The 25,888-nt window shown below is 50.9% G+C and overlaps 1 protein-coding gene across 1 annotated transcript; it reads right to left on the bottom strand.

The window, feature by feature from the left end:
• Window positions 1-617: 617 nt before the first annotated feature.
• LOC134538971 (facilitated trehalose transporter Tret1-like) lies at window positions 618-22,268 on the bottom strand. Its single transcript, XM_063380623.1, has 6 exons — window positions 22,105-22,268; window positions 8,375-8,721; window positions 7,478-7,753; window positions 5,674-5,982; window positions 3,073-3,181; window positions 618-2,241 (listed from the first exon to the last, which is right to left on the bottom strand). Exons 1-6 carry the CDS (start codon window positions 22,214-22,216, stop codon window positions 1,973-1,975), a joined length of 1,422 nt encoding a protein of 473 aa, XP_063236693.1. The 5' UTR covers window positions 22,217-22,268; the 3' UTR covers window positions 618-1,972.
• Window positions 22,269-25,888: the final 3,620 nt, after the last annotated feature.

The following is a 25,888-nucleotide window of genomic DNA, read 5'->3' as shown; positions in this document are numbered from 1 at the left end:
TTCACTAAAAATCAATTTCTACCCCTTCCTATTTTAATTTCCACATTTCGAAGTTTCACTTCTTCCGCGCGGAGGGACTCCACGCACTATTTTTTTGACTATTTCTTCACTTACTGCCTCGCAGGCACATGGTGACATCATGCTCGAGAACCCAGGGTCTCAAAGCACACAGCATGTTTGTGCCCAACTCATCACCACACCACCCTGGCAAGGCAGTTAGGCAAAATGTTTGGTTGTTTTAATTGGTATTAATTTAAAGTGAGCAATGGCTGGGAGGTTAGGCAGAAAATTTTGTCTAGTTGAAAAAAGTTCCTTGATTTAGTATTTTTTGATTGAATATTTTTTTACATGACTCATAACTAATGCAAAATTTAATTAATGTTAAATGAGTTAGAAATATGTTATGCATTTCCAATTAAAAATTAAATTTGCGTATAAATAACATGTACATTTTCCTAAAATATATTGTCAAGACGATTTTTTACTTGAGTTCAACAAGAAGCTGAGCTAAGGTGCTCAAAACTCGTTGTAGAGTTTTAGAGTAAACTCATTTGAAAAGAAAGTGAGAATAAGTTGTTAATTACAATAATATAATGAAATAAGTAGACAGAAAATTAATAAAAAAATATTTATTTACAAAATATTTAAAAATATTTTAGGCCGATCTGAAAAAAATTAAAAAATACGTTTAACATTAAAACCGAAAAATGTAGATTATTTGGAACATAAAAAAAAAGAATCATTTTAGTGATTCCCAGTTGTTGTACTCTGATGCTGGTAACATTCATGCACCAGAGATTCTCCTCATCTACCCACGTGCTCTGAGAACTTTGAGCAGGGTCTGTGAGCCGCAGCCGAGCACTCTGAGTAGGAGTCTGTGAGCCACACGCCGAGCTATTGTAGCAAGAGTGTGTGAGCCTCAAGCCGAGCACTCTGAGCAGGAGTGTGTGAGCCCCAAGCCAAGCACTCTGAGCAGGAGTCCATGAGGTTTCAAGCCGATCTCTTGTAACAGGAGTGTGTGAGCCCGAAGCCGAGCACTCTGAGCAGGAGTGTGTGAGCCCCAGCCGAGCACTCTGAGCAGGAGTGTGTGAGGCTTCAAGCCGAGCTCTTGTAGCAGGAGTCTGTGAGGCTTCAAGCCGAGCACTCTGAGCAGTAGTCTGTGAGGTTTCAAGCCGAGCTCTTGTAGCAGGAGCCTGTGAGGCTTCAAGCCGAGCACTCTGAGCAGGAGTGTGTGAGGCTTCAAGCCGAGCTCTTGTAGCAGGAGTCTGTGAGGCTTCAAGCCGAGCACTCTGAGCAGTAGTCTGTGAGGCTTCAAGCCGAGCTCTTGTAGCAGGAGCCTGTGAGGCTTCAAGCCGAGCACTCTGAGCAGGAGTGTGTGAGCCACAAGTCTAGCACCCTGAGCAGGAGTGTGTGAGGCTTCAAGCCGAGCTCTTGTAGCAGGAGCCTGTGAGGCTTCAAGCCGAGCACTCTGAGCAGGAGTGTGTGAGCCCCAGCTGAGCACTCTGAGCAGGAGTCTGTGAGGTTTGAAGCCGAGCTCTTGTAGCAGGAGAGTCTGTGAGCCAGAAGTCTAGCACTCTGAGCAGAAGTCTGTGAGGCTTCAAGCCGAGCTCTTGTAGCAGGAGTGTGTGAGCCACAAGTCTAGCACTCTGAGCAGGAGCGTGTGAGCCACAAGTCTAGCACCCTGAGCAGGAGTGTGTGAGGCTTCAAGCCGAGCTCTTGTAGCAGGAGTGTGTGAGCCACAAGTCTAGCACTCTGAGAAGGAGCGTGTGAGCCACAAGTCTAGCACCCTGAGCAGGAGTCTGTGAGCCACAAGCCGAGCTATTGTAGCAGGAGCGTGTGAGCTCAGCCCTCCAGCAGCTCCTGTATCTTCCGCAGGGTCCGGCCCTTGGTCTCTGGCAGCAAGCAGTACACGAACACTCTGAGCAGGAGTGTGTGAGCCCCAGCCGAGCACTCTGAGCAGGAGCGTGTGAGCTCAGCCCTCCAGCAGCTCCTGTATCTGCCGCAGGGTCCGGCCCTTGGTCTCCGGCAGCAGGCAGTACACGAACACCCCCGCCGCGGTGCAGCAGGCGGCGAAGGTCCAGAACACCACGTGGCTGCCGAACAGCTCCACGAGGCTGTTGAAGAAGAAGGTGACGAGGAAGCAGAGCACCCAGCAGGTGGTGGCCGTCAGCGAAGCCGCCTTGCTCCTGACGATGGGCGCGAACAGCTCGGCCGAAACAGCCCACGCCAGCGGGCCGATCCCTGCAAGACACGAGACACTCTAGGCTCGGGCTCACGGCGTTCAAACACTTTGTATGTCAACATTTCTGTATTGCGATCACATTATGAATGTAACTCAATTAATTTCAATGTTAAACATGTTTTGTTGCTGGTAAGGAACTGCTCTAATCACTTAATTTACCTGACCACAATTTATAAAAAGTTTACATTACTACTTTGCATTATGACAGTACTTTATCCACTGAAAGCACCCACTTTCTATTTCAACATCAAAACAAAAACATTAAATTTCTGATTTTTTTAAAATTAATAAGTCCACTTACCAGGTGCGAGAATTCTCTTCATTAGTATATATATATTTACAAAAACAAACTATAATGTCAAAAAGTTAAAAATTTTGTTTTTCAGCTTGGTGATCATTACATGATGATGATGTAGCGAGGTAGGTATATGGGTTCGATTCCCTTTTAACGCATGACCCTAATTGTATCCAAGCGATTAGTAACCCACTAAATTGTTGGAATCCTGTGATTTAATCCTTGGCATATAACCATGGGACCAAAGAAAAAAATTCCTCTCCTTCCAGATGTTGAAAAACTATTATAACCTTTTTTAGACCAATTATTTCAGATCTTGTATCCTAAATTAATCTTAATAATCTATTTTATGCACAAAGATTGTATCTAATAATCTGTTGATGCTAAACTTAAGCATGATTAAGATTGCTATCAGTTTTGTGTGAAGTGAAATATTACTGAATAGAGACAATAATTCAAAAGCACATTATTTTATTCTTATATTCATCTTCCTTCTCGTTTTTTTAGACTACTGACGTAGAATCATTCATCTTACCTGCTGCGTAGACAATGATGTAAAACACCAGACACAGCACTGGGACGAATCCGAAGCTGCTTGTATCTGCATGTATGTTTGTAAAGTAAAAAAATGTTCCAAGTATCCCCTGGAACAGACAATATATATTCTGTACTCTCCAGCATCAGCACAATAAATGATGACAAATGTTGTGAACTTAAGGAATGAGGATATTGTGCAACTTCAAACATTATAGACAGTAGTTGATGCAGAATATCATTGGGAGAAGGGGGGCAATTCAACCACTTTCCCAGTTGTTTGCTTTCAAATACTTCCATATTTTGCTGGGAATGAAAGATTTTTTATAGATTCTTTATGATTTCGATGTTTTGTGGGAGGGAGAGGGTTATATTCCTCCCATTTTCCAAACTGTATCCGTACCTGAAATATAGTTGTATTTTACATAACATATTTATTATCTTTCAAATTGACTAATACCTAATTAACTTCCTCTGCTTGAAGCAAAAAAGGTTAAAAATGGAACATAAATTGCTATCGAACACATTACAAAAGAAACAGAGAAGATGATTTATAGTAGTCCTCCATAACAAATTTTCTAACAAAAAAAGCAAAACTTTAACATCTAAATAATCATTATTGATCTTAAGTAGTTAAAGACTTCTTTTTACAAAGCGAGTTAGCTCATGCAGCAAACATCTAGTTTCCCTCAGGTTATCCCACAAGAATGGAATATTTGGCATATTTGAGATTTTCAATGCAGGGTGATTCAACTATGGTATGCCTTTCGTAGTATGAACTGGAGCTGGGAAGTCAATCTTCAACAAATGAACACATATATACTAAGTATAGTTAGAATTTTATAACATTTCAAAATATATCCTACATTCATTACACTTCGCTTATCAAATTGGCATCCCGACATTCAAGATATTTTGACATTACAAGCTGTTTTGCCTAGACTGTGATTTATATCTTCAGAGGAGCTTATCACAAGTAACTACTTAGATTGTGAGTTAAATACTAAAATACTATGCGGCGTGACTGCAGTCACCGCTAGCATCACCACACCCATTATGATGGAGGAGGTGTTGGGAATATACACACTGACTACACTGCTGTCAAGGGAGAAAGGCAACTTCAGCACTCACCAGAGATAATCATTCCTAAAATGGAGAGCATCAGCATTATCCTGCTCCCGTGCATACCACTAAGAGCAGCATGACTGAGACAACCGCTAGCATTACAACATCAATGATGCTGGAGGAGACGTTGGGACTGTACAAACTACACGGTTGTTAAGGGAGAAAGGGCACTTTAGTATTCATCAGGGAGAATCATCCCTGACATGGTCAGCAGCAGCATGATCCTGCACTCGACGCGATCCACCACATGTAGCATGATCGCACCCAGATTGCACCTGGTATTTCCACACCTCCGATGATAGAGATGTTGTGACTGTAAAGACTGACTACACTGTTGTTATGGGAAAGAGGTTACCTCGGTACTCACCAGGGACAGAGTCATGCCTGACGTGGACGGCAGAAGCATGATCCTGCGCCCAGCGCGATCCACCACAAGCTGCGTGTCTCCAACCACCCATAGCATCACCACATCCACGATTATGGAGGCGATGTAGGAGGATGGTACTGACTGACCACACTGCTGTCGTGTGAAAAGGTTACCTCGGTACTCACCAGGGACAGAGTCATCCCTGACGTGGACAGCAGAAGCATGATCCTGCGCCCAGCGCGATCCACCACAAGCGGCGTGTCTCCAACCACCCATAGCATCACCACATCCACGATTATGGAGGCGATGTAGGAGGATGGTACTGACTGACCACACTGCTGTCGTGTGAAAAGGTTACCTCGGTACTCACCAGGGACAGAGTCATCACTCACGTGGACAGCAGAAGCATGATCCTGCGCCCAGCGCGCTCCACCACAATCGGCGTGTCTCCAATCACTCATAGCATCACCACATCCATGATTATTGAGGCGATGTAGGGGGATGGTACAGACTGACTACACTGCTGTCGTGGGAAAAGGTCACCTTGGTACTCACCAGGGACAGAGTCATCCCTGACGTGGACAGCAGAAGCATGATCCTGCGCCCAGCGCGATCCACCACAAGCGGCGTGACTGCGGCTGCGGCTAGCATCACCACGCCTACGATGATGGTGGCGATGTAGGGGGATGGTACAGACTGACCACACTGCTGTCGTGGGAAAAGGTCACCTTGGTACTCACCAGGGACAGAGTCATCCCTGACGTGGACAGCAGAAGCATGATCCTGCGCCCAGCGCGATCCACCACAAGCGGCGTGACTGCGGCTGCGGCTAGCATCACCACGCCTACGATGATGGTGGCGATGTAGGGGGATGGTACAGACTGACTACACTGCTGTCGTAGGAAAAGGTCACCTCGGTACCCATCAAGGACAGAGTCATCCCTGACGTGGACAGCAGAAGCATGATCCTGCGCCCAGCTCGCTCCACCACAAGCGGCGACTCTCCAACCACTCATAGCATCACCACATCCACGATTATGGAGGCGATGTAGGAGGATGGTACAGACTGACTACACTGCTGTCGTAGGAAAAGGTCACCTCGGTACCCACCAGGGACAGAGTCATCCCTGACGTGGACAGCAGAAGCATGATCCTGCGCCCAGCGCGATCCACCACAAGCGGCGTGACTGCGGCTGCGGCTAGCATCACCACGCCTACGATGATGGTGGCGATGCTGGGGTCGAGTGAGCCCACTCCGATGCTGAGGATCGTCTCAGTGAAGAACAGCACGGCGTTGATACCGCTGAGCTGCTGGAAGGTCATCAGGCCTTGGGAGAGCAGGAGAGCCCTGATGGTGGCTCGGTTGGCAACCAGGTCCTTCATCGAGGGCTCCTGTTTCAGCATCGCCGTCACTTCGTTCTAGAATTAGAATATGCACACGCGGTGGTCAGTGCAAGTTCATTATTATCACAGATATAGCTGGCATAGCTTGTGCTCAAGTGGCCCTTTAGTACAGTTATTTCACTGGACAAGTGATACTTGAGAAGATATTTTCAATATTAACTATAATGGAGTTTGGTGCAGTAGGACAATAATTTATTTCCACTTTTTCATAGTTGAGACCACCATCCAGTGTTATATTTATTTCATGGGTAACCTAACCCCCCTTTTCCTTAACCCAGCTGAATATTTAGTTTAAAGTTTGTTTTAGTGTTGTTTATCTTCCCTAACCTCTATTTGAATCTCCGAGCAGTGCCCCGCCTACCCTGAATAATCAATGGTTATTGCAACCAAAGTTACAAACAACTACCCAAGACAGCTGAGCAGGCTAACCCCTCCACCCAGAAGTGCAGCCACACTGCACGGCCTGTTGCGACAGCGAGCCCCCAGTAACCACGGCCAGTGGTTGTGCCAGCGCCCAGCCGGACAAACAAACTACAAAAATAATGTGCAATCTGCAAGCCAAGAGCACGCCGTGCCAGCCCCGTGGCCCAATTACTTGGTCACACTGCTCGCGCCGACTTCTTTAATCTTGTAGAAAGCCTTTTGTGCCCAGTTTGTGCGGAAGAAGACACGGCAGAGCATGTTTTAAATGGCTGTATCAAAACAGAAGATATTCGAGACCTATATACTTGGAAGATGGCCCTGGAGGATGTAGACATCAAGAACATTATTCAAATAGCAAGAAATAAGAAGACCTATGACATATGGCGAAGCTACACTTTTGAATTATCAAAACGGCTTGAACGTTTTGACAGCTGGATACATGAACAATCGTTGATGGAAGACTTACTTTCCGATACGGAATAATAATTATGAAAGATTATCTGCGAATTCCTACACAAGTTTCTTGGCTGTTCTTCTTGTGTACGCGTAATCGAACAATCGGATTGAATTTAATTCTTGTACTTGAAATAAAATGTATAAATAGTATTAAACAAGCAATATAAACCAGATCTCTCTAAAAAAAGGAATAAAATGATGCTGGAAAGCTATACCCTGGAAACTTGAATAAGTCAGATAAAAGGAACCGATTTATTTATTATATAATATAAACTGTATAATATAATATATAATATAATCTTGCGTGTGTCTAATACAATTTGTGTACTAGAATTAGAATATACTACTCTTGCAAACCTTGAAAAAGGATTATATCCAGAGTAGTTTTAAGTAATATATATATATAACCCATAATACATTTCTTTATATAAGCTATAAGATGATCTGCTCGCGCCGACGAGTGAACAGATCAGCCAGCCCTTGGATGAATGGCTCTGTTAAAAGTAAGGTGAAACACTTTTTTTCCTTAAAGGAATTATTCATCTATTTTCGGAATATCCTTTGAAGCTCTCGGCAGTGTCGCGTCTCCTGTGGGGAAGGCACGTACCCAGCGGCGAGTGGGCAGAAGTACCTCCATTTCCCGGAACTCGTCGCCGCCGGTAGAGTCATCCCTCTTGCCGCGCAGCCAGAGGAAGGCGCGCCTGGCCTCCGCCCGCCTGCCGCGCCTCAGCAGCTGGTACGGCGAGTCGGGGATGAAGAGCGACCCCGCGAGCAGCAGCGCCGGTACGGCGGCCGAGGCGACCGCCAGCGCCACGTAGCTGGACCACGGGCCAACCACGTACTGGTACAGGAAGCCGGCGGTGGCCGACAACTGAGCCAGCGAGCCCAGCGCCCCCCGTATGTGCGCCTGCGAGCACACACACGTCACCGCCCCGCTCCTCGAGTACAGCGTGTCCGTAAAGAAACGTCCCGCTGTGAAGTGGTCGCTATCAATAACAGAGATAAAACTGACTGGCGGTCCAATGGAAGGATTATTGTTTCCCCCCCCCCCCCCAGTTTTGTAACTTTTTCTAAATAGTACTCATAATTTTAGATAAGCCGAAAGTTTGAATTAAAACTTTTCAAAACTTCACAATTGTGTTAAAATAGCTTTGAAGGGTACATGTATAAAGTATGGCCGTAAAAGAATATCCCACTTATAAAATTTAATAGTTTCAACTGTAATTAGTTCTGGGGTGGTCCGGGATGGTCCAGGTAGGTTCGGGGTGGACCGGGGCCGACTGGGTCGGACCGGGTCGGACCGGGGCCGACTGGGTCGGACCGGGTTGGACCGGGGTGGACAGGGTCGAACTGGTGTGGACCGGGTCGGACCGGGGTGGACCAGGTCGGCATCGGTTGAACCAGGTCTGACCGGGTCGGAGCAGGGTGGACCGGGTTGGACCGGGGTGTGCCTGGTGTGGACCGGGTCGGACCGGGGAGGACTGGGATTGACTGGAGCGGTCTGGGTCAGACTAGGAAGAGAGCTCACCTGGGAGATCTCGCCGATGTAGGTGGGCGTGATTGTGAAGACGACGCCGCTGGCGACGCCCAGGATGAACCTCGCGACGCAGAGCACGGCGGCGGAGCGCGCGGCGGCGAGGATGGCCCAGGCGCCCAGGTACAGCGCCGCCACGCACGTGAAGGACGCCTTGTGCCCCAGCTTGGCCGTCAGCAGTCCCGTGGGGGCCGGGCTGAACATCGCGCCCAGGGGTGTCAGCCCGCTCACCCACGCCACCTCCGTCGCCGTCAGCTCGATGTAGCCCGTGGCGTTCAGCAGCGGCAGCGACGGTGAGGTCCAGCCGATGGTGCAGCCGGCGCTGACGTAGGCCAGGCTTGCTGCAACACCCCCAGATTGTTCCTCATCCCCGGCTTACAAATTCCACCGCGAGGAGTGGCATGAATAAGAGTCGCTGTTCTGGGTGTTTCGGGCGTCTGGTCGGCCCGGGATGACGCGAGACACGTCACGGCCACTCTCGTCCCTTCGAGAAGGACGGCACGGGTATATAAGCGACGACGCCGGCCTCCGCGGGAGTTTCGAGGGTTCGGATAGTTCTGAGAGCAGGGGAGAGAGTCTCCCCCTCGGGGAGTGATACCGGCGACACCAGTGCAACCAGCAAGAGGTGAAGAGGGCAAGTGGCAGAAGGCCAGGTGAGCCAGTCGGGTGCGACGAGCGATAGTTGGGGACTGTGCCTGCGGCGCGGTGAAGGAAGCGGACAGTGACGGACAGAAGAGCGAGCCACTGTCGAACCAATCTCCGTTGGGAAGTGTCGATGTTTCATAGACCAGTGTAAGACTATTTGTTGTGGACAGAAATTTCGAGTGGAGTTATTTTATTTATAATGCAGACATTGGTAATAAATAAAAGTGCGCTGATCAATTGGGCTGTCCCTTACGAACCCAGTAGTTCTCCCCATTATAAATCAACCTGGCCGGTGCTTCACAGACACTTGTGTGACGGGCCACGACTGGTCCAGAGGGCGAAGCGGTCGGGTTGTAACTTTCCTGTGCCGAAGCGGTCGACCTTGGTCACGTGGCGCGCTGTTTGTCCGCGGCGGTTGGCTCGCGGCTCTGACCTTCCTCGACCCCCGAGCAGGCACCCCCCCCCCTCCCCGCCTCTGGGCCGCTGCCGAGCTCAGACACGTGCTTCTACAACATTTTCAACTTGTACTTCTTTAGGCACGTCGTGAAAATAATCATGAGAGTGCACTTTTACGATGCAAACGCACCGTACAACGAAATTTTCACAGGATGAAAAAAAGGCTACATGCAAATTAATATTATATATATGTGTTTTAAAATCTTATACATTTTATATTTATATTAAATACCGGTTCATATAATTAAAACACACACACACACACACACACACATATATATATATATATATATATATATATATATAGTGAATATTAGTGATACAATTGTGTTTATAAACTTTTTCAAGTGTATTTATATAAGTGAGGTTATGTTACTGAATGTATTATTTATTTGCTTTACAAATTATTAATTTGTTATTATTTAATAAATAATAAATAATTGATTGATTTTCATTATTAATTAAAAATTATTTCCATTGTTTTACGAAATTTTAAAATTAATTTTATACACGTGTTTATATTAATATTGAATACGAAATATTTATTTATTTTAAATTTGTTTCGATTTATTACTTATTTTACCAACCGTATTTATAATATAACAACAGTGAATATTTTGGTTTTATTTTAATTAATATTTGCATGGAAATTTAAAGGTAGTTTGTTTACTATACCAAGCAACTATAACTTCTAACGGGCGTACGTAAGTACACGTACCCATTTCTTCATGAATATAAGCCATTGGTGGTTTTCACTGTATGTCACAGAAAAGATAAACACAAGAATGTACAGGAAAGAGAATAGAGACAATCAGCTGATGTCAAATGTTAAATGAAGAGACAAATAGAAATAAAAAAGGGGGGGGGGTTTGAGCTGAGGAGTCTACATTTTGCGCAGGCTGGCGCCGCAAGCGAGGAAACAACATGCTACTGTGTACTCCAGGAAGCCAGGAGATAAGATCTGTTCCTCCGGGCGAAGGGACTGCAGGTGGTTGTGGTTACCTATGAGTAGAGATCGGAAAAATTCGCGGGTTCATTTCGCGATAGGCTAGACTCCAAACTCGTAAACTTTTATGCCGAGTCAGCGATTGGACCACCGTTTATCTGAACGACTCTAAGCCAATGAAAAACCTTCAACAAAAGACGTATCAAATCACGAGCACCCCAGTTGACGCGTGTCACGAGTCAGTAACCAATGAGCAGGTGCAATTTTTCCCAGTACATAGAGTATCATGGCGTCTATCCTAGAGGTCATTGAAACCGCGAATTTTTGGGGTCTCTACCTATGAGCGCCGCTACTGGAGGAGGTAGAGGTTAGCCATGAGCGCCGCTACTGGAGGAGGTAGAGGTTAGCCATGAGCGCCGCTACTGGAGGAGGTAGAGGTTAGCCATGAGCGCCGCTACTGGAGGAGGTAGAGGTTAGCCATGAGCGCCGCTACTGGAGGAGGTAGAGGTTAGCCATGAGCGCCGCTACTGGAGGAGGTAGAGGTTAGCCATGAGCGCCGCTACTGGAGGAGGTAGAGGTTAGCCATGAGCGCCGCTACTGGAGGAGGTAGAGGTTAGCCATGAGCGCCGCTACTGGAGGAGGTAGAGGTTAGCCATGAGCGCCGCTACTGGAGGAGGTAGAGGTTAGCCATGAGCGCCGCTACTGGAGGAGGTAGAGGTTAGCCATGAGCGCCGCTACTGGAGGAGGTAGAGGTTAGCCATGAGCGCCGCTACTGGAGGAGGTAGAGGTTAGCCATGAGCGCCGCTACTGGAGGAGGTAGAGGTTAGCCATGAGCGCAGCTACTGGAGGAGGTAGAGGTTAGCCATGAGCGCCGCTACTGGAGGAGGTAGAGGTTAGCCATGAGCGCCGCTACTGGAGGAGGTAGAGGTTAGCCATGAGCGCCGCTACTGGAGGAGGTAGAGGTTAGCCATGAGCGCCGCTACTGGAGGAGGTAGAGGTTAGCCATGAGCGCCGCTACTGGAGGAGGTAGAGGTTAGCCATGAGCGCCGCTACTGGAGGAGGTAGAGGTTAGCCATGAGCGCAGCTACTGGAGGAGGTAGAGGTTAGCCATGAGCGCCGCTACTGGAGGAGGTAGAGGTTAGCCATGAGCGCCGCTACTGGAGGAGGTAGAGGTTAGCCATGAGCGCCGCTACTGGAGGAGGTAGAGGTTAGCCATGAGCGCCGCTACTGGAGGAGGTAGAGGTTAGCCATGAGCGCCGCTACTGGAGGAGGTAGAGGTTAGCCATGAGCGCCGCTACTGGAGGAGGTAGAGGTTAGCCATGAGCGCCGCTACTGGAGGAGGTAGAGGTTAGCCATGAGCGCAGCTACTGGAGGAGGTAGAGGTTAGCCATGAGCGCCGCTACTGGAGGAGGTAGAGGTTAGCCATGAGCGCAGCTACTGGAGGAGGTAGAGGTTAGCCATGAGCGCCGCTACTGGAGGAGGTAGAGGTTAGCCATGAGCGCCGCTACTGGAGGAGGTAGAGGTTAGCCATGAGCGCCGCTACTGGAGGAGGTAGAGGTTAGCCATGAGCGCCGCTACTGGAGGAGGTAGAGGTTAGCCATGAGCGCCGCTACTGGAGGTGTAAGAGGTTAGCCATGAGCGCCGCTACTGGAGGAGGTAGAGGTTAGCCATGAGCGCCGCTCCTGCAGGCGGTATTGGTTACCTATGAGCGCCGCTACTGGAGGAGGTAGAGGTTAGCCATGAGCGCCGCTACTGGAGGAGGTAGAGGTTAGCCATGAGCGCCGCTACTGGAGGAGGTAGAGGTTAGCCATGAGCGCCGCTACTGGAGGAGGTAGAGGTTAGCCATGAGCGCCGCTACTGGAGGAGGTAGAGGTTAGCCATGAGCGCCGCTACTGGAGGTGTAAGAGGTTAGCCATGAGCGCCGCTACTGGAGGAGGTAGAGGTTAGCCATGAGCGCCGCTCCTGCAGGCGGTATTGGTTACCTATGAGCGCCGCTACTGGAGGAGGTAGAGGTTAGCCATGAGCGCCGCTCCTGCAGGCGGTATTGGTTACCTATGAGCGCCGCTACTGGAGGAGGTAGAGGTTAGCCATGAGCGCCGCTCCTGCAGGCGGTATTGGTTACCTATGAGCGCCGCTACTGGAGGAGGTAGAGGTTAGCCATGAGCGCCGCTCCTGCAGGCGGTATTGGTTACCTATGAGCGCCGCTACTGGAGGAGGTAGAGGTTAGCCATGAGCGCCGCTCCTGCAGGCGGTATTGGTTACCTATGAGCGCCGCTACTGGAGGAGGTAGAGGTTAGCCATGAGCGCCGCTCCTGCAGGCGGTATTGGTTACCTATGAGCGCCGCTACTGGAGGAGGTAGAGGTTACCTATGAGCGCCGCTACTGGAGGAGGTAGAGGTTAGCCATGAGCGCCGCTACTGGAGGAGGTAGAGGTTAGCCATGAGCGCCGCTACTGGAGGAGGTAGAGGTTACCTATGAGCGCCGCTACTGGAGGTGTAAGAGGTTAGCCATGAGCGCCGCTACTGGAGGAGGTAGAGGTTAGCCATGAGCGCCGCTCCTGCAGGCGGTATTGGTTACCTATGAGCGCCGCTACTGGAGGAGGTAGAGGTTAGCCATGAGCGCCGCTCCTGCAGGCGGTATTGGTTACCTATGAGCGCCGCTACTGGAGGAGGTAGAGGTTAGCCATGAGCGCCGCTCCTGCAGGCGGTATTGGTTACCTATGAGCGCCGCTACTGGAGGAGGTAGAGGTTAGCCATGAGCGCCGCTACTGGAGGAGGTAGAGGTTACCTATGAGCGCCGCTACTGGAGGAGGTAGAGGTTAGCCATGAGCGCCGCTACTGGAGGAGGTAGAGGTTAGCCATGAGCGCCGCTACTGGAGGAGGTAGAGGTTAGCCATGAGCGCCGCTACTGGAGGAGGTAGAGGTTAGCCATGAGCGCCGCTACTGGAGGAGGTAGAGGTTAGCCATGAGCGCCGCTACTGGAGGAGGTAGAGGTTAGCCATGAGCGCCGCTACTGGAGGAGGTAGAGGTTAGCCATGAGCGCCGCTACTGGAGGAGGTAGAGGTTAGCCATGAGCGCCGCTACTGGAGGAGGTAGAGGTTAGCCATGAGCGCCGCTACTGGAGGAGGTAGAGGTTAGCCATGAGCGCCGCTACTGGAGGAGGTAGAGGTTAGCCATGAGCGCCGCTACTGGAGGAGGTAGAGGTTACCTATGAGCGCCGCTACTGGAGGAGGTAGAGGTTACCTATGAGCGCCGCTACTGGAGGAGGTAGAGGTTAGCCATGAGCGCCGCTACTGGAGGAGGTAGAGGTTAGCCATGAGCGCCGCTACTGGAGGAGGTAGAGGTTAGCCATGAGCGCCGCTCCTGCAGGCGGTATTGGTTACCTATGAGCGCCGCTACTGGAGGAGGTAGAGGTTAGCCATGAGCGCCGCTACTGGAGGAGGTAGAGGTTACCTATGAGCGCCGCTACTGGAGGAGGTAGAGGTTACCTATGAGCGCCGCTACTGGAGGAGGTAGAGGTTAGCCATGAGCGCCGCTACTGGAGGAGGTAGAGGTTAGCCATGAGCGCCGCTACTGGAGGAGGTAGAGGTTAGCCATGAGCGCCGCTCCTGCAGGCGGTATTGGTTACCTATGAGCGCCGCTACTGGAGGAGGTAGAGGTTACCTATGAGCGCCGCTACTGGAGGAGGTAGAGGTTAGCCATGAGCGCCGCTACTGGAGGAGGTAGAGGTTAGCCATGAGCGCCGCTACTGGAGGAGGTAGAGGTTACCTATGAGCGCCGCTACTGGAGGAGGTAGAGGTTAGCCATGAGCGCCGCTACTGGAGGAGGTAGAGGTTAGCCATGAGCGCCGCTACTGGAGGAGGTAGAGGTTACCTATGAGCGCCGCTACTGGAGGAGGTAGAGGTTACCTATGAGCGCCGCTACTGGAGGAGGTAGAGGTTAGCCATGAGCGCCGCTACTGGAGGAGGTAGAGGTTAGCCATGAGCGCCGCTACTGGAGGAGGTAGAGGTTACCTATGAGCGCCGCTACTGGAGGAGGTAGAGGTTACCTATGAGCGCCGCTACTGGAGGAGGTAGAGGTTAGCCATGAGCGCCGCTACTGGAGGAGGTAGAGGTTAGCCATGAGCGCCGCTACTGGAGGAGGTAGAGGTTAGCCATGAGCGCCGCTCCTGCAGGCGGTATTGGTTACCTATGAGCGCCGCTACTGGAGGAGGTAGAGGTTACCTATGAGCGCCGCTACTGGAGGAGGTAGAGGTTAGCCATGAGCGCCGCTACTGGAGGAGGTAGAGGTTAGCCATGAGCGCCGCTACTGGAGGAGGTAGAGGTTACCTATGAGCGCCGCTACTGGAGGAGGTAGAGGTTACCTATGAGCGCCGCTACTGGAGGAGGTAGAGGTTAGCCATGAGCGCCGCTACTGGAGGAGGTAGAGGTTAGCCATGAGCGCCGCTACTGGAGGAGGTAGAGGTTAGCCATGAGCGCCGCTACTGGAGGAGGTAGAGGTTACCTATGAGCGCCGCTACTGGAGGAGGTAGAGGTTACCTATGAGCGCCGCTACTGGAGGAGGTAGAGGTTAGCCATGAGCGCCGCTACTGGAGGAGGTAGAGGTTAGCCATGAGCGCCGCTACTGGAGGAGGTAGAGGTTACCTATGAGCGCCGCTACTGGAGGAGGTAGAGGTTACCTATGAGCGCCGCTACTGGAGGAGGTAGAGGTTACCTATGAGCGCCGCTACTGGAGGAGGTAGAGGTTAGCCATGAGCGCCGCTACTGGAGGAGGTAGAGGTTAGCCATGAGCGCCGCTACTGGAGGAGGTAGAGGTTAGCCATGAGCGCCGCTACTGGAGGAGGTAGAGGTTACCTATGAGCGCCGCTACTGGAGGAGGTAGAGGTTACCTATGAGCGCCGCTACTGGAGGAGGTAGAGGTTAGCCATGAGCGCCGCTACTGGAGGAGGTAGAGGTTAGCCATGAGCGCCGCTACTGGAGGAGGTAGAGGTTACCTATGAGCGCCGCTACTGGAGGAGGTAGAGGTTACCTATGAGCGCCGCTACTGGAGGAGGTAGAGGTTAGCCATGAGCGCCGCTACTGGAGGAGGTAGAGGTTAGCCATGAGCGCCGCTACTGGAGGAGGTAGAGGTTAGCCATGAGCGCCGCTCCTGCAGGCGGTATTGGTTACCTATGAGCGCCGCTACTGGAGGAGGTAGAGGTTACCTATGAGCGCCGCTACTGGAGGAGGTAGAGGTTAGCCATGAGCGCCGCTACTGGAGGAGGTAGAGGTTAGCCATGAGCGCCGCTACTGGAGGAGGTAGAGGTTACCTATGAGCGCCGCTACTGGAGGAGGTAGAGGTTACCTATGAGCGCCGCTACTGGAGGAGGTAGAGGTTAGCCATGAGCGCCGCTACTGGAGGAGGTAGAGGTTAGCCATGAGCGCCGCTACTGGAGGAGGTAGAGGTTAGCCATGAGCGCCGCTACTGGAGGAGGTAGAGGTTACCTATGAGCGCCGCTACTGGAGGAGGTAGAGGTTACCTATGAGCGCCGCTACTGGAGGAGGTAGAGGTTAGCCATGAGCGCCGCTACTGGAGGAGGTAGAGGTTAGCCATGAGCGCCGCTACTGGAGGAGGTAGAGGTTACCTATGAGCGCCGCTACTGGAGGAGGTAGAGGTTACCTATGAGCGCCGCTACTGGAGGAGGTAGAGGTTACCTATGAGCGCCGCTACTGGAGGAGGTAGAGGTTAGCCATGAGCGCCGCTACTGGAGGAGGTAGAGGTTAGCCATGAGCGCCGCTACTGGAGGAGGTAGAGGTTAGCCATGAGCGCCGCTACTGGAGGAGGTAGAGGTTAGCCATGAGCGCCGCTACTGGAGGAGGTAGAGGTTAGCCATGAGCGCCGCTACTGGAGGAGGTAGAGGTTAGCCATGAGCGCCGCTACTGGAGGAGGTAGAGGTTAGCCATGAGCGCCGCTACTGGAGGAGGTAGAGGTTAGCCATGAGCGCCGCTACTGGAGGAGGTAGAGGTTAGCCATGAGCGCCGCTACTGGAGGAGGTAGAGGTTAGCCATGAGCGCCGCTACTGGAGGAGGTAGAGGTTAGCCATGAGCGCCGCTACTGGAGGAGGTAGAGGTTACCTATGAGCGCCGCTACTGGAGGAGGTAGAGGTTAGCCATGAGCGCCGCTACTGGAGGAGGTAGAGGTTAGCCATGAGCGCCGCTACTGGAGGAGGTAGAGGTTAGCCATGAGCGCCGCTACTGGAGGAGGTAGAGGTTAGTTATGAGCGCCGCTACTGGAGGAGGTAGAGGTTAGCCATGAGCGCCGCTACTGGAGGAGGTAGAGGTTAGCCATGAGCGCCGCTACTGGAGGAGGTAGAGGTTAGCCATGAGCGCCGCTACTGGAGGAGGTAGAGGTTAGCCATGAGCGCCGCTACTGGAGGAGGTAGAGGTTAGCCATGAGCGCCGCTACTGGAGGAGGTAGAGGTTAGCCATGAGCGCCGCTCCTGCAGGCGGTATTGGTTACCTATGAGCGCCGCTACTGGAGGAGGTAGAGGTTAGCCATGAGCGCCGCTACTGGAGGAGGTAGAGGTTAGCCATGAGCGCCGCTACTGGAGGAGGTAGAGGTTAGCCATGAGCGCCGCTCCTGCAGGCGGTATTGGTTACCTATGAGCGCCGCTACTGGAGGAGGTAGAGGTTAGCCATGAGCGCCGCTCCTGCAGGCGGTATTGGTTACCTATGAGCGCCGCTACTGGAGGAGGTAGAGGTTAGCCATGAGCGCCGCTCCTGCAGGCGGTATTGGTTACCTATGAGCGCCGCTACTGGAGGAGGTAGAGGTTAGCCATGAGCGCCGCTCCTGCAGGCGGTATTGGTTACCTATGAGCGCCGCTACTGGAGGAGGTAGAGGTTAGCCATGAGCGCCGCTCCTGCAGGCGGTATTGGTTACCTATGAGCGCCGCTCCTGCAGGCGGTATTGGTTACCTATGAGCGCCGCTCCTGCAGGCGGTATTGGTTACCTATGAGCGCCGCTACTGGAGGAGGTAGAGGTTAGCCATGAGCGCCGCTCCTGCAGGCGGTATTGGTTACCTATGAGCGCCGCTACTGGAGGAGGTAGAGGTTAGCCATGAGCGCCGCTCCTGCAGGCGGTATTGGTTACCTATGAGCGCCGCTACTGGAGGAGGTAGAGGTTAGCCATGAGCGCCGCTCCTGCAGGCGGTATTGGTTACCTATGAGCGCCGCTACTGGAGGAGGTAGAGGTTAGCCATGAGCGCCGCTCCTGCAGGCGGTATTGGTTACCTATGAGCGCCGCTACTGGAGGAGGTAGAGGTTAGCCATGAGCGCCGCTCCTGCAGGCGGTATTGGTTACCTATGAGCGCCGCTCCTGCAGGCGGTATTGGTTACCTATGAGCGCCGCTCCTGCAGGCGGTATTGGTTACCTATGAGCGCCGCTACTGGAGGAGGTAGAGGTTAGCCATGAGCGCCGCTCCTGCAGGCGGTATTGGTTACCTATGAGCGCCGCTACTGGAGGAGGTAGAGGTTAGCCATGAGCGCCGCTACTGGAGGAGGTAGAGGTTAGCCATGAGCGCCGCTACTGGAGGAGGTAGAGGTTAGCCATGAGCGCCGCTACTGGAGGAGGTAGAGGTTAGCCATGAGCGCCGCTACTGGAGGAGGTAGAGGTTAGCCATGATCGCCGCTACTGGAGGAGGTAGAGGTTAGCCATGAGCGCCGCTCCTGCAGGCGGTATTGGTTACCTATGAGCGCCGCTACTGGAGGAGGTAGAGGTTAGCCATGAGCGCCGCTCCTGCAGGCGGTATTGGTTACCTATGAGCGCCGCTACTGGAGGAGGTAGAGGTTAGCCATGAGCGCCGCTCCTGCAGGCGGTATTGGTTACCTATGAGCGCCGCTACTGGAGGAGGTAGAGGTTAGCCATGAGCGCCGCTACTGGAGGAGGTAGAGGTTACCTATGAGCGCCGCTACTGGAGGAGGTAGAGGTTAGCCATGAGCGCCGCTACTGGAGGAGGTAGAGGTTACCTATGAGCGCCGCTACTGGAGGAGGTAGAGGTTACCTATGAGCGCCGCTACTGGAGGAGGTAGAGGTTACCTATGAGCGCCGCTACTGGAGGAGGTAGAGGTTAGCCATGAGCGCCGCTACTGGAGGAGGTAGAGGTTACCTATGAGCGCCGCTACTGGAGGAGGTAGAGGTTAGCCATGAGCGCCGCTACTGGAGGAGGTAGAGGTTACCTATGAGCGCCGCTACTGGAGGAGGTAGAGGTTACCTATGAGCGCCGCTACTGGAGGAGGTAGAGGTTAGCCATGAGCGCCGCTACTGGAGGAGGTAGAGGTTACCTATGAGCGCCGCTACTGGAGGAGGTAGAGGTTAGCCATGAGCGCCGCTACTGGAGGAGGTAGAGGTTAGCCATGAGCGCCGCTACTGGAGGAGGTAGAGGTTAGCCATGAGCGCCGCTCCTGCAGGCGGTATTGGTTACCTATGAGCGCCGCTACTGGAGGAGGTAGAGGTTAGCCATGAGCGCCGCTCCTGCAGGCGGTATTGGTTACCTATGAGCGCCGCTCCTGCAGGCGGTATTGGTTACCTATGAGCGCCGCTCCTGCAGGCGGTATTGGTTACCTATGAGCGCCGCTACTGGAGGAGGTAGAGGTTAGCCATGAGCGCCGCTCCTGCAGGCGGTATTGGTTACCTATGAGCGCCGCTACTGGAGGAGGTAGAGGTTAGCCATGAGCGCCGCTCCTGCAGGCGGTATTGGTTACCTATGAGCGCCGCTCCTGCAGGCGGTATTGGTTACCTATGAGCGCCGCTACTGGAGGAGGTAGAGGTTAGCCATGAGCGCCGCTACTGGAGGAGGTAGAGGTTAGCCATGAGCGCCGCTACTGGAGGAGGTAGAGGTTAGCCATGAGCGCCGCTCCTGCAGGCGGTATTGGTTACCTATGAGCGCCGCTACTGGAGGAGGTAGAGGTTAGCCATGAGCGCCGCTCCTGCAGGCGGTATTGGTTACCTATGAGCGCCGCTCCTGCAGGCGGTATTGGTTACCTATGAGCGCCGCTCCTGCAGGCGGTATTGGTTACCTATGAGCGCCGCTACTGGAGGAGGTAGAGGTTAGCCATGAGCGCCGCTCCTGCAGGCGGTATTGGTTACCTATGAGCGCCGCTACTGGAGGAGGTAGAGGTTAGCCATGAGCGCCGCTCCTGCAGGCGGTATTGGTTACCTATGAGCGCCGCTCCTGCAGGCGGTATTGGTTACCTATGAGCGCCGCTCCTGCAGGCGGTATTGGTTACCTATGAGCGCCGCTACTGGAGGAGGTAGAGGTTAGCCATGAGCGCCGCTCCTGCAGGCGGTATTGGTTACCTATGAGCGCCGCTACTGGAGGAGGTAGAGGTTAGCCATGAGCGCCGCTCCTGCAGGCGGTATTGGTTACCTATGAGCGCCGCTACTGGAGGAGGTAGAGGTTAGCCATGAGCGCCGCTCCTGCAGGCGGTATTGGTTACCTATGAGCGCCGCTCCTGCAGGCGGTATTGGTTACCTATGAGCGCCGCTCCTGCAGGCGGTATTGGTTACCTATGAGCGCCGCTACTGGAGGAGGTAGAGGTTAGCCATGAGCGCCGCTCCTGCAGGCGGTATTGGTTACCTATGAGCGCCGCTACTGGAGGAGGTAGAGGTTAGCCATGAGCGCCGCTCCTGCAGGCGGTATTGGTTACCTATGAGCGCCGCTCCTGCAGGCGGTATTGGTTACCTATGAGCGCCGCTCCTGCAGGCGGTATTGGTTACCTATGAGCGCCGCTACTGGAGGAGGTAGAGGTTAGCCATGAGCGCCGCTCCTGCAGGCGGTATTGGTTACCTATGAGCGCCGCTCCTGCAGGCGGTATTGGTTACCTATGAGCGCCGCTCCTGCAGGCGGTATTGGTTACCTATGAGCGCCGCTACTGGAGGAGGTAGAGGTTAGCCATGAGCGCCGCTCCTGCAGGCGGTATTGGTTACCTATGAGCGCCGCTACTGGAGGAGGTAGAGGTTAGCCATGAGCGCCGCTCCTGCAGGCGGTATTGGTTACCTATGAGCGCCGCTCCTGCAGGCGGTATTGGTTACCTATGAGCGCCGCTCCTGCAGGCGGTATTGGTTACCTATGAGCGCCGCTACTGGAGGAGGTAGAGGTTAGCCATGAGCGCCGCTCCTGCAGGCGGTATTGGTTACCTATGAGCGCCGCTCCTGCAGGCGGTATTGGTTACCTATGAGCGCCGCTACTGGAGGAGGTAGAGGTTACCTATGAGCGCCGCTCCTGCAGGCGGTATTGGTTACCTATGAGCGCCGCTACTGGAGGAGGTAGAGGTTAGCCATGAGCGCCGCTCCTGCAGGCGGTATTGGTTACCTATGAGCGCCGCTCCTGCAGGCGGTATTGGTTACCTATGAGCGCCGCTACTGGAGGAGGTAGAGGTTACCTATGAGCGCCGCTCCTGCAGGCGGTATTGGTTACCTATGAGCGCCGCTACTGGAGGAGGTAGAGGTTAGCCATGAGCGCCGCTCCTGCAGGCGGTATTGGTTACCTATGAGCGCCGCTACTGGAGGAGGTAGAGGTTAGCCATGAGCGCCGCTACTGGAGGAGGTAGAGGTTAGCCATGAGCGCCGCTACTGGAGGAGGTAGAGGTTAGCCATGAGCGCCGCTACTGGAGGAGGTAGAGGTTAGCCATGAGCGCCGCTACTGGAGGAGGTAGAGGTTAGCCATGAGCGCCGCTACTGGAGGAGGTAGAGGTTAGCCATGAGCGCCGCTACTGGAGGAGGTAGAGGTTAGCCATGAGCGCCGCTACTGGAGGAGGTAGAGGTTAGCCATGAGCGCCGCTACTGGAGGAGGTAGAGGTTAGCCATGAGCGCCGCTACTGGAGGAGGTAGAGGTTAGCCATGAGCGCAGCTACTGGAGGAGGTAGAGGTTAGCCATGAGCGCCGCTACTGGAGGAGGTAGAGGTTAGCCATGAGCGCCGCTACTGGAGGAGGTAGAGGTTAGCCATGAGCGCCGCTACTGGAGGAGGTAGAGGTTAGCCATGAGCGCCGCTACTGGAGGAGGTAGAGGTTAGCCATGAGCGCCGCTACTGGAGGAGGTAGAGGTTAGCCATGAGCGCCGCTACTGGAGGAGGTAGAGGTTAGCCATGAGCGCAGCTACTGGAGGAGGTAGAGGTTAGCCATGAGCGCCGCTACTGGAGGAGGTAGAGGTTAGTTATGAGCGCCGCTACTGGAGGAGGTAGAGGTTAGCCATGAGCGCCGCTACTGGAGGAGGTAGAGGTTAGCCATGAGCGCAGCTACTGGAGGAGGTAGAGGTTAGCCATGAGCGCCGCTACTGGAGGAGGTAGAGGTTAGCCATGAGCGCAGCTACTGGAGGAGGTAGAGGTTAGCCATGAGCGCCGCTACTGGAGGAGGTAGAGGTTAGCCATGAGCGCAGCTACTGGAGGAGGTAGAGGTTAGCCATGAGCGCCGCTACTGGAGGAGGTAGAGGTTAGCCATGAGCGCAGCTACTGGAGGAGGTAGAGGTTAGCCATGAGCGCCGCTACTGGAGGAGGTAGAGGTTAGCCATGAGCGCCGCTACTGGAGGAGGTAGAGGTTAGCCATGAGCGCCGCTACTGGAGGAGGTAGAGGTTAGCCATGAGCGCCGCTACTGGAGGAGGTAGAGGTTAGCCATGAGCGCCGCTACTGGAGGAGGTAGAGGTTACCTATGAGCGCCGCGACGCACTGCGGCCAGACGGAGCCCGGCGCCTCCTCGCCGGCCGGGCGGAACTGCTGCGGCGCCGGTCCGCCTAGGGTCTCGCGCGAGTTGTCCTCCATGGGGCGACTGTCTGCTGCCTGCTGGCCCTGACAGCACCCCGGCGCGCCCCCTGGCTCTGCCCCCCACCACACACCCCCCACTCCGCCGAGAGCTGGGAAACTATTACGAGATAAAACCGCGCGGCGCCGTCTATTTCTGCTGTACTCCGGCACGCGTGACCCCTCCCCCCTCCCCCGACCTTTGGCACGTGGAGCTGACGTCCGCAGGATGACCCGTTCAGCGGGAGACGGATCCCGCGGATCCGGAGTCTCCACAACTGACCCGTCTGTGCTCAGCTCTTCCGTCTACGAGTGGTTCTCAATACGTTAAAAAAAAAAAAAATTGGTTGTCTGTGAAGTCTGTTTACGGACGATAGTTTAACGTGACAACGTCATAACAAAACATTTAATGAAATGATTGCATACTTTTATGAATAAAGTTGAATAATTTTAATTTTAATAATAAAAGAATAAATACTTGATATTGTACTAGTAATCAGATTTTTAAAATGCAAGAATAATTAACCTTTATTGCCGAAATTGTTGTTGTAATAAGCAATGAAAACCACATCAACTTTTCGCTTCACTTTATAAGCAGTCGACGAAACAGTTCACGTGTAGATGACTTGTAATTAATTTTAAAAATTGGCGTTTAGCTATAAAGTTTAAATATAATTATGAACAAGTTTTCATATAAATAAACTGTAATCAAATATCTATCATCAATTATATGAATCACCATAATTTTTTAGTCAATTGTAACATAACCTATTATTACTGCGCTCGCCGACAGCGTAACGGAACACAGCGTAACGGAACAATGAGCGTAACGGAACAATAAGCGTAACGGGACACAGCGTAACGGGACAATGTGCGTAACGGGACACTTTTTCGTGCGTGCAGCCGGCGTTCATCGATTTATTAGACGTCACGTCAAAAAATATTTCAAATTCAAGTATATCTAGTATTATTTTATTGCATTGTGTTTTATTTTTTACCATGCATGTGAGTTACGCCCGTGCTGTGGTCTCGAAGCATCAGCTGCGGGCGAATACCAGCCTAGTGTATCCCTGAGCTGAGTGGTGCATCGCTGTGTGGACGCGGCCATCTTTGCGTTGCTCCCGAATCCTCGCAAGGCATCCGTGCTGGCATCCACTGAACCAGAGACTCTTAGGGATGCGAGATTCGCCTCCGCTGATGCGTTCCTGCGTCCATTACTTTCCGAATCGGGGTTTATTTTGTTTTCATGCAATATTACTTCCGATTTTTGGCATATTATTTGTTAAAAAAAAATTAATTCAACTATAGACACATCAGACGTTATTAAAAACTATCCAAATGCAATTTAAACTTACAGCGGTATTTAATGCCCCTGAGAATTTTTTTAAAAATATAATTTAAGATTAATAAAAGTATGTATTTTACAACGTCTAATAAACCGATGAACGCGGGCTGCACGCACGAAAAAGTGGTCATAAACGTACATTTTCCCGTTACGCTGTGTCCCGTTACGCTCATTGTACGCTTGCGCCGCATCTATCTCTCTTCCACTCGATTGGAACAACCATCGATTTGACTTTTTCGAGGCACATTAAACTTGGAACACTCCCATTAGTTTCCTACTTTTCCCATCATCGTCCTATCCTTAACAGAATAACACAGATTGGAAGAAGTTAAATAGCAAACATGTATAAAAGTTAGAGTTAAAATAATAATCTCTTCGTTAAAGTAATGAACATATTTGAATTAATGAGTGCAAATAAAATTAAATTTATCAATTAAATTGTAGATTTCATTTCACTCCTTCTTTGTATCCATACAAAATAGTGATAATTAAATAAAAATGATTCTATCTTATTCATAAAAGTATGCAATCATGATTTGTTATGACGTTGTCACGGTAAACTATTGTCCGCAAACCGACTTTACAGACAACCAATATTTTTATGTTCATCGGTAACATTTATAACATCCACGCTACGTTAAATATTTTTAAATAGTCACTGTTATTTACGTTTGGTTGAATATTCGTTGATAAAACGACTCAAAATGGCTACGTACATATTAGTACTATCAACTGTGAACAGGTATTCTAATATTTTTCATCCAGTAGAATTGCGTCCTCTACATTATGGCTGGATTTGCTAAGGGATGTGGGGGTGTAAATGCTATGGACGCATCCATAATGTATCCGGATACAGACATAATATATTTTTTATTAAATTATCATTTCGTATCTAACCTTGAAATTCAATCTCATTGGTTTCCATTTTTTACGTTCTCCTTGTACTGGGGAACCAGCAGACGCGACGGTGAAATGTTCCGGGAGATACGTCTCCCTCTCCGTTTACGTCATCCGTCTCCGTCGGTTACGGTCTGTCAGGTCGGGTGAGAAGGGGCGGGCGACAGAATTGTATCCCCTTGGAAAGGGTACCTTTCATACTTTTGGTGGCGGTAGTGTATATGGGTAGAAACTGGGTACTATTTTCTGCTTTAAAATCCTGAAAGTTATCCCCTCTGGAAACATATCCCAAAATGGCTGCCAGACAAGTAATGTATAGATACAAGCACCTAGTTTCTCAGTTTCATACTAGGTAGCGCTGGTAGGAAGTGTCCACAGAATACCTTAGCAAAATAACCGCCTATGTAGTGTAACATTTTAAATTGTCTTCTCTTTTGTCTTTTGTTCTGCGTATAAACTCTGCTTCGATCAGAATATATGATCTGAGGAAAATTCTTATCCCGTGTATGGTTTGTGTTAGTGCACCATTCTTACCCTAACCTAACCTAACCCAACCTAACATAACATAACCTAACCCAAAGATGTTTCTATCTATATCTCAATCTATATTTCTATATATATATATATATATATATATGTATTTACTTAATACAATTTCTTGGACATACGCCATTGCAGAATTAATAATTTTTATTAGTAATGTAAATATTAATAATTCACTAAAACTGTAATACAACTTGATTGGGCTATCCCTTACGAACCCAGTTCACCCCACTTAGGTCGTAACCATGCACTCTTAACTACAAATAATACTTAAATTTTTACATTTAACTTTTTTATACATAAATATATATATTTATATTTATGGGAAATGTATAACACACACAAACTTACATAATTACTCTAACCCCAAGAGGTAACTAATACAAATTAGTATTAGTAAAAATGAGCAAGTAAGAATAACATAAAAATTACATAGCCTACCAGATTATAGTTCATACTGTTACAATGTAGCCTATGCTGATTAATATGCATAAGAGAATAACAAAAACAATGAATGTCCATTATTAAGAGATTCTATTGATTATATTTTAAGTATGTTTGAAATGTCAGTTTTTAAATAATGATATCTAACACTGGTACTCCCACTACTATGTTCCAGATCATTACAGAGACATGCTGTTATGAAATAAAAATTACCTGATACATATTTTCGAAAAGCCTAATATTCATCGAAATGGACTCAAACGAATACACCCGAGGTTCGTTGTTCGCCCACGAAGCTTCATTGGACGATATCAGAGTTGTTATCGATATACTAAAAGAAAGATTTTGTGTGTGGTTAGAGAAGTAGAGTTATTTTTTTATTTTAAAGAATTTGAATAATTTTTTTTAATCTATGGAATGGTTTCCATCACGTTTTTCTTAATTAATGTTCTTAAATGGTGTTC

Source organism: Bacillus rossius, chromosome 14, assembly GCF_032445375.1.
Source record: "Bacillus rossius redtenbacheri isolate Brsri chromosome 14, Brsri_v3, whole genome shotgun sequence".
In the NCBI taxonomy this organism is placed as follows: Eukaryota; Metazoa; Arthropoda; class Insecta; order Phasmatodea; family Bacillidae; genus Bacillus; species Bacillus rossius.
Note: the sequence above shows the minus strand (reverse complement) of the source record. Positions and strands in the feature narration are given on the sequence as shown.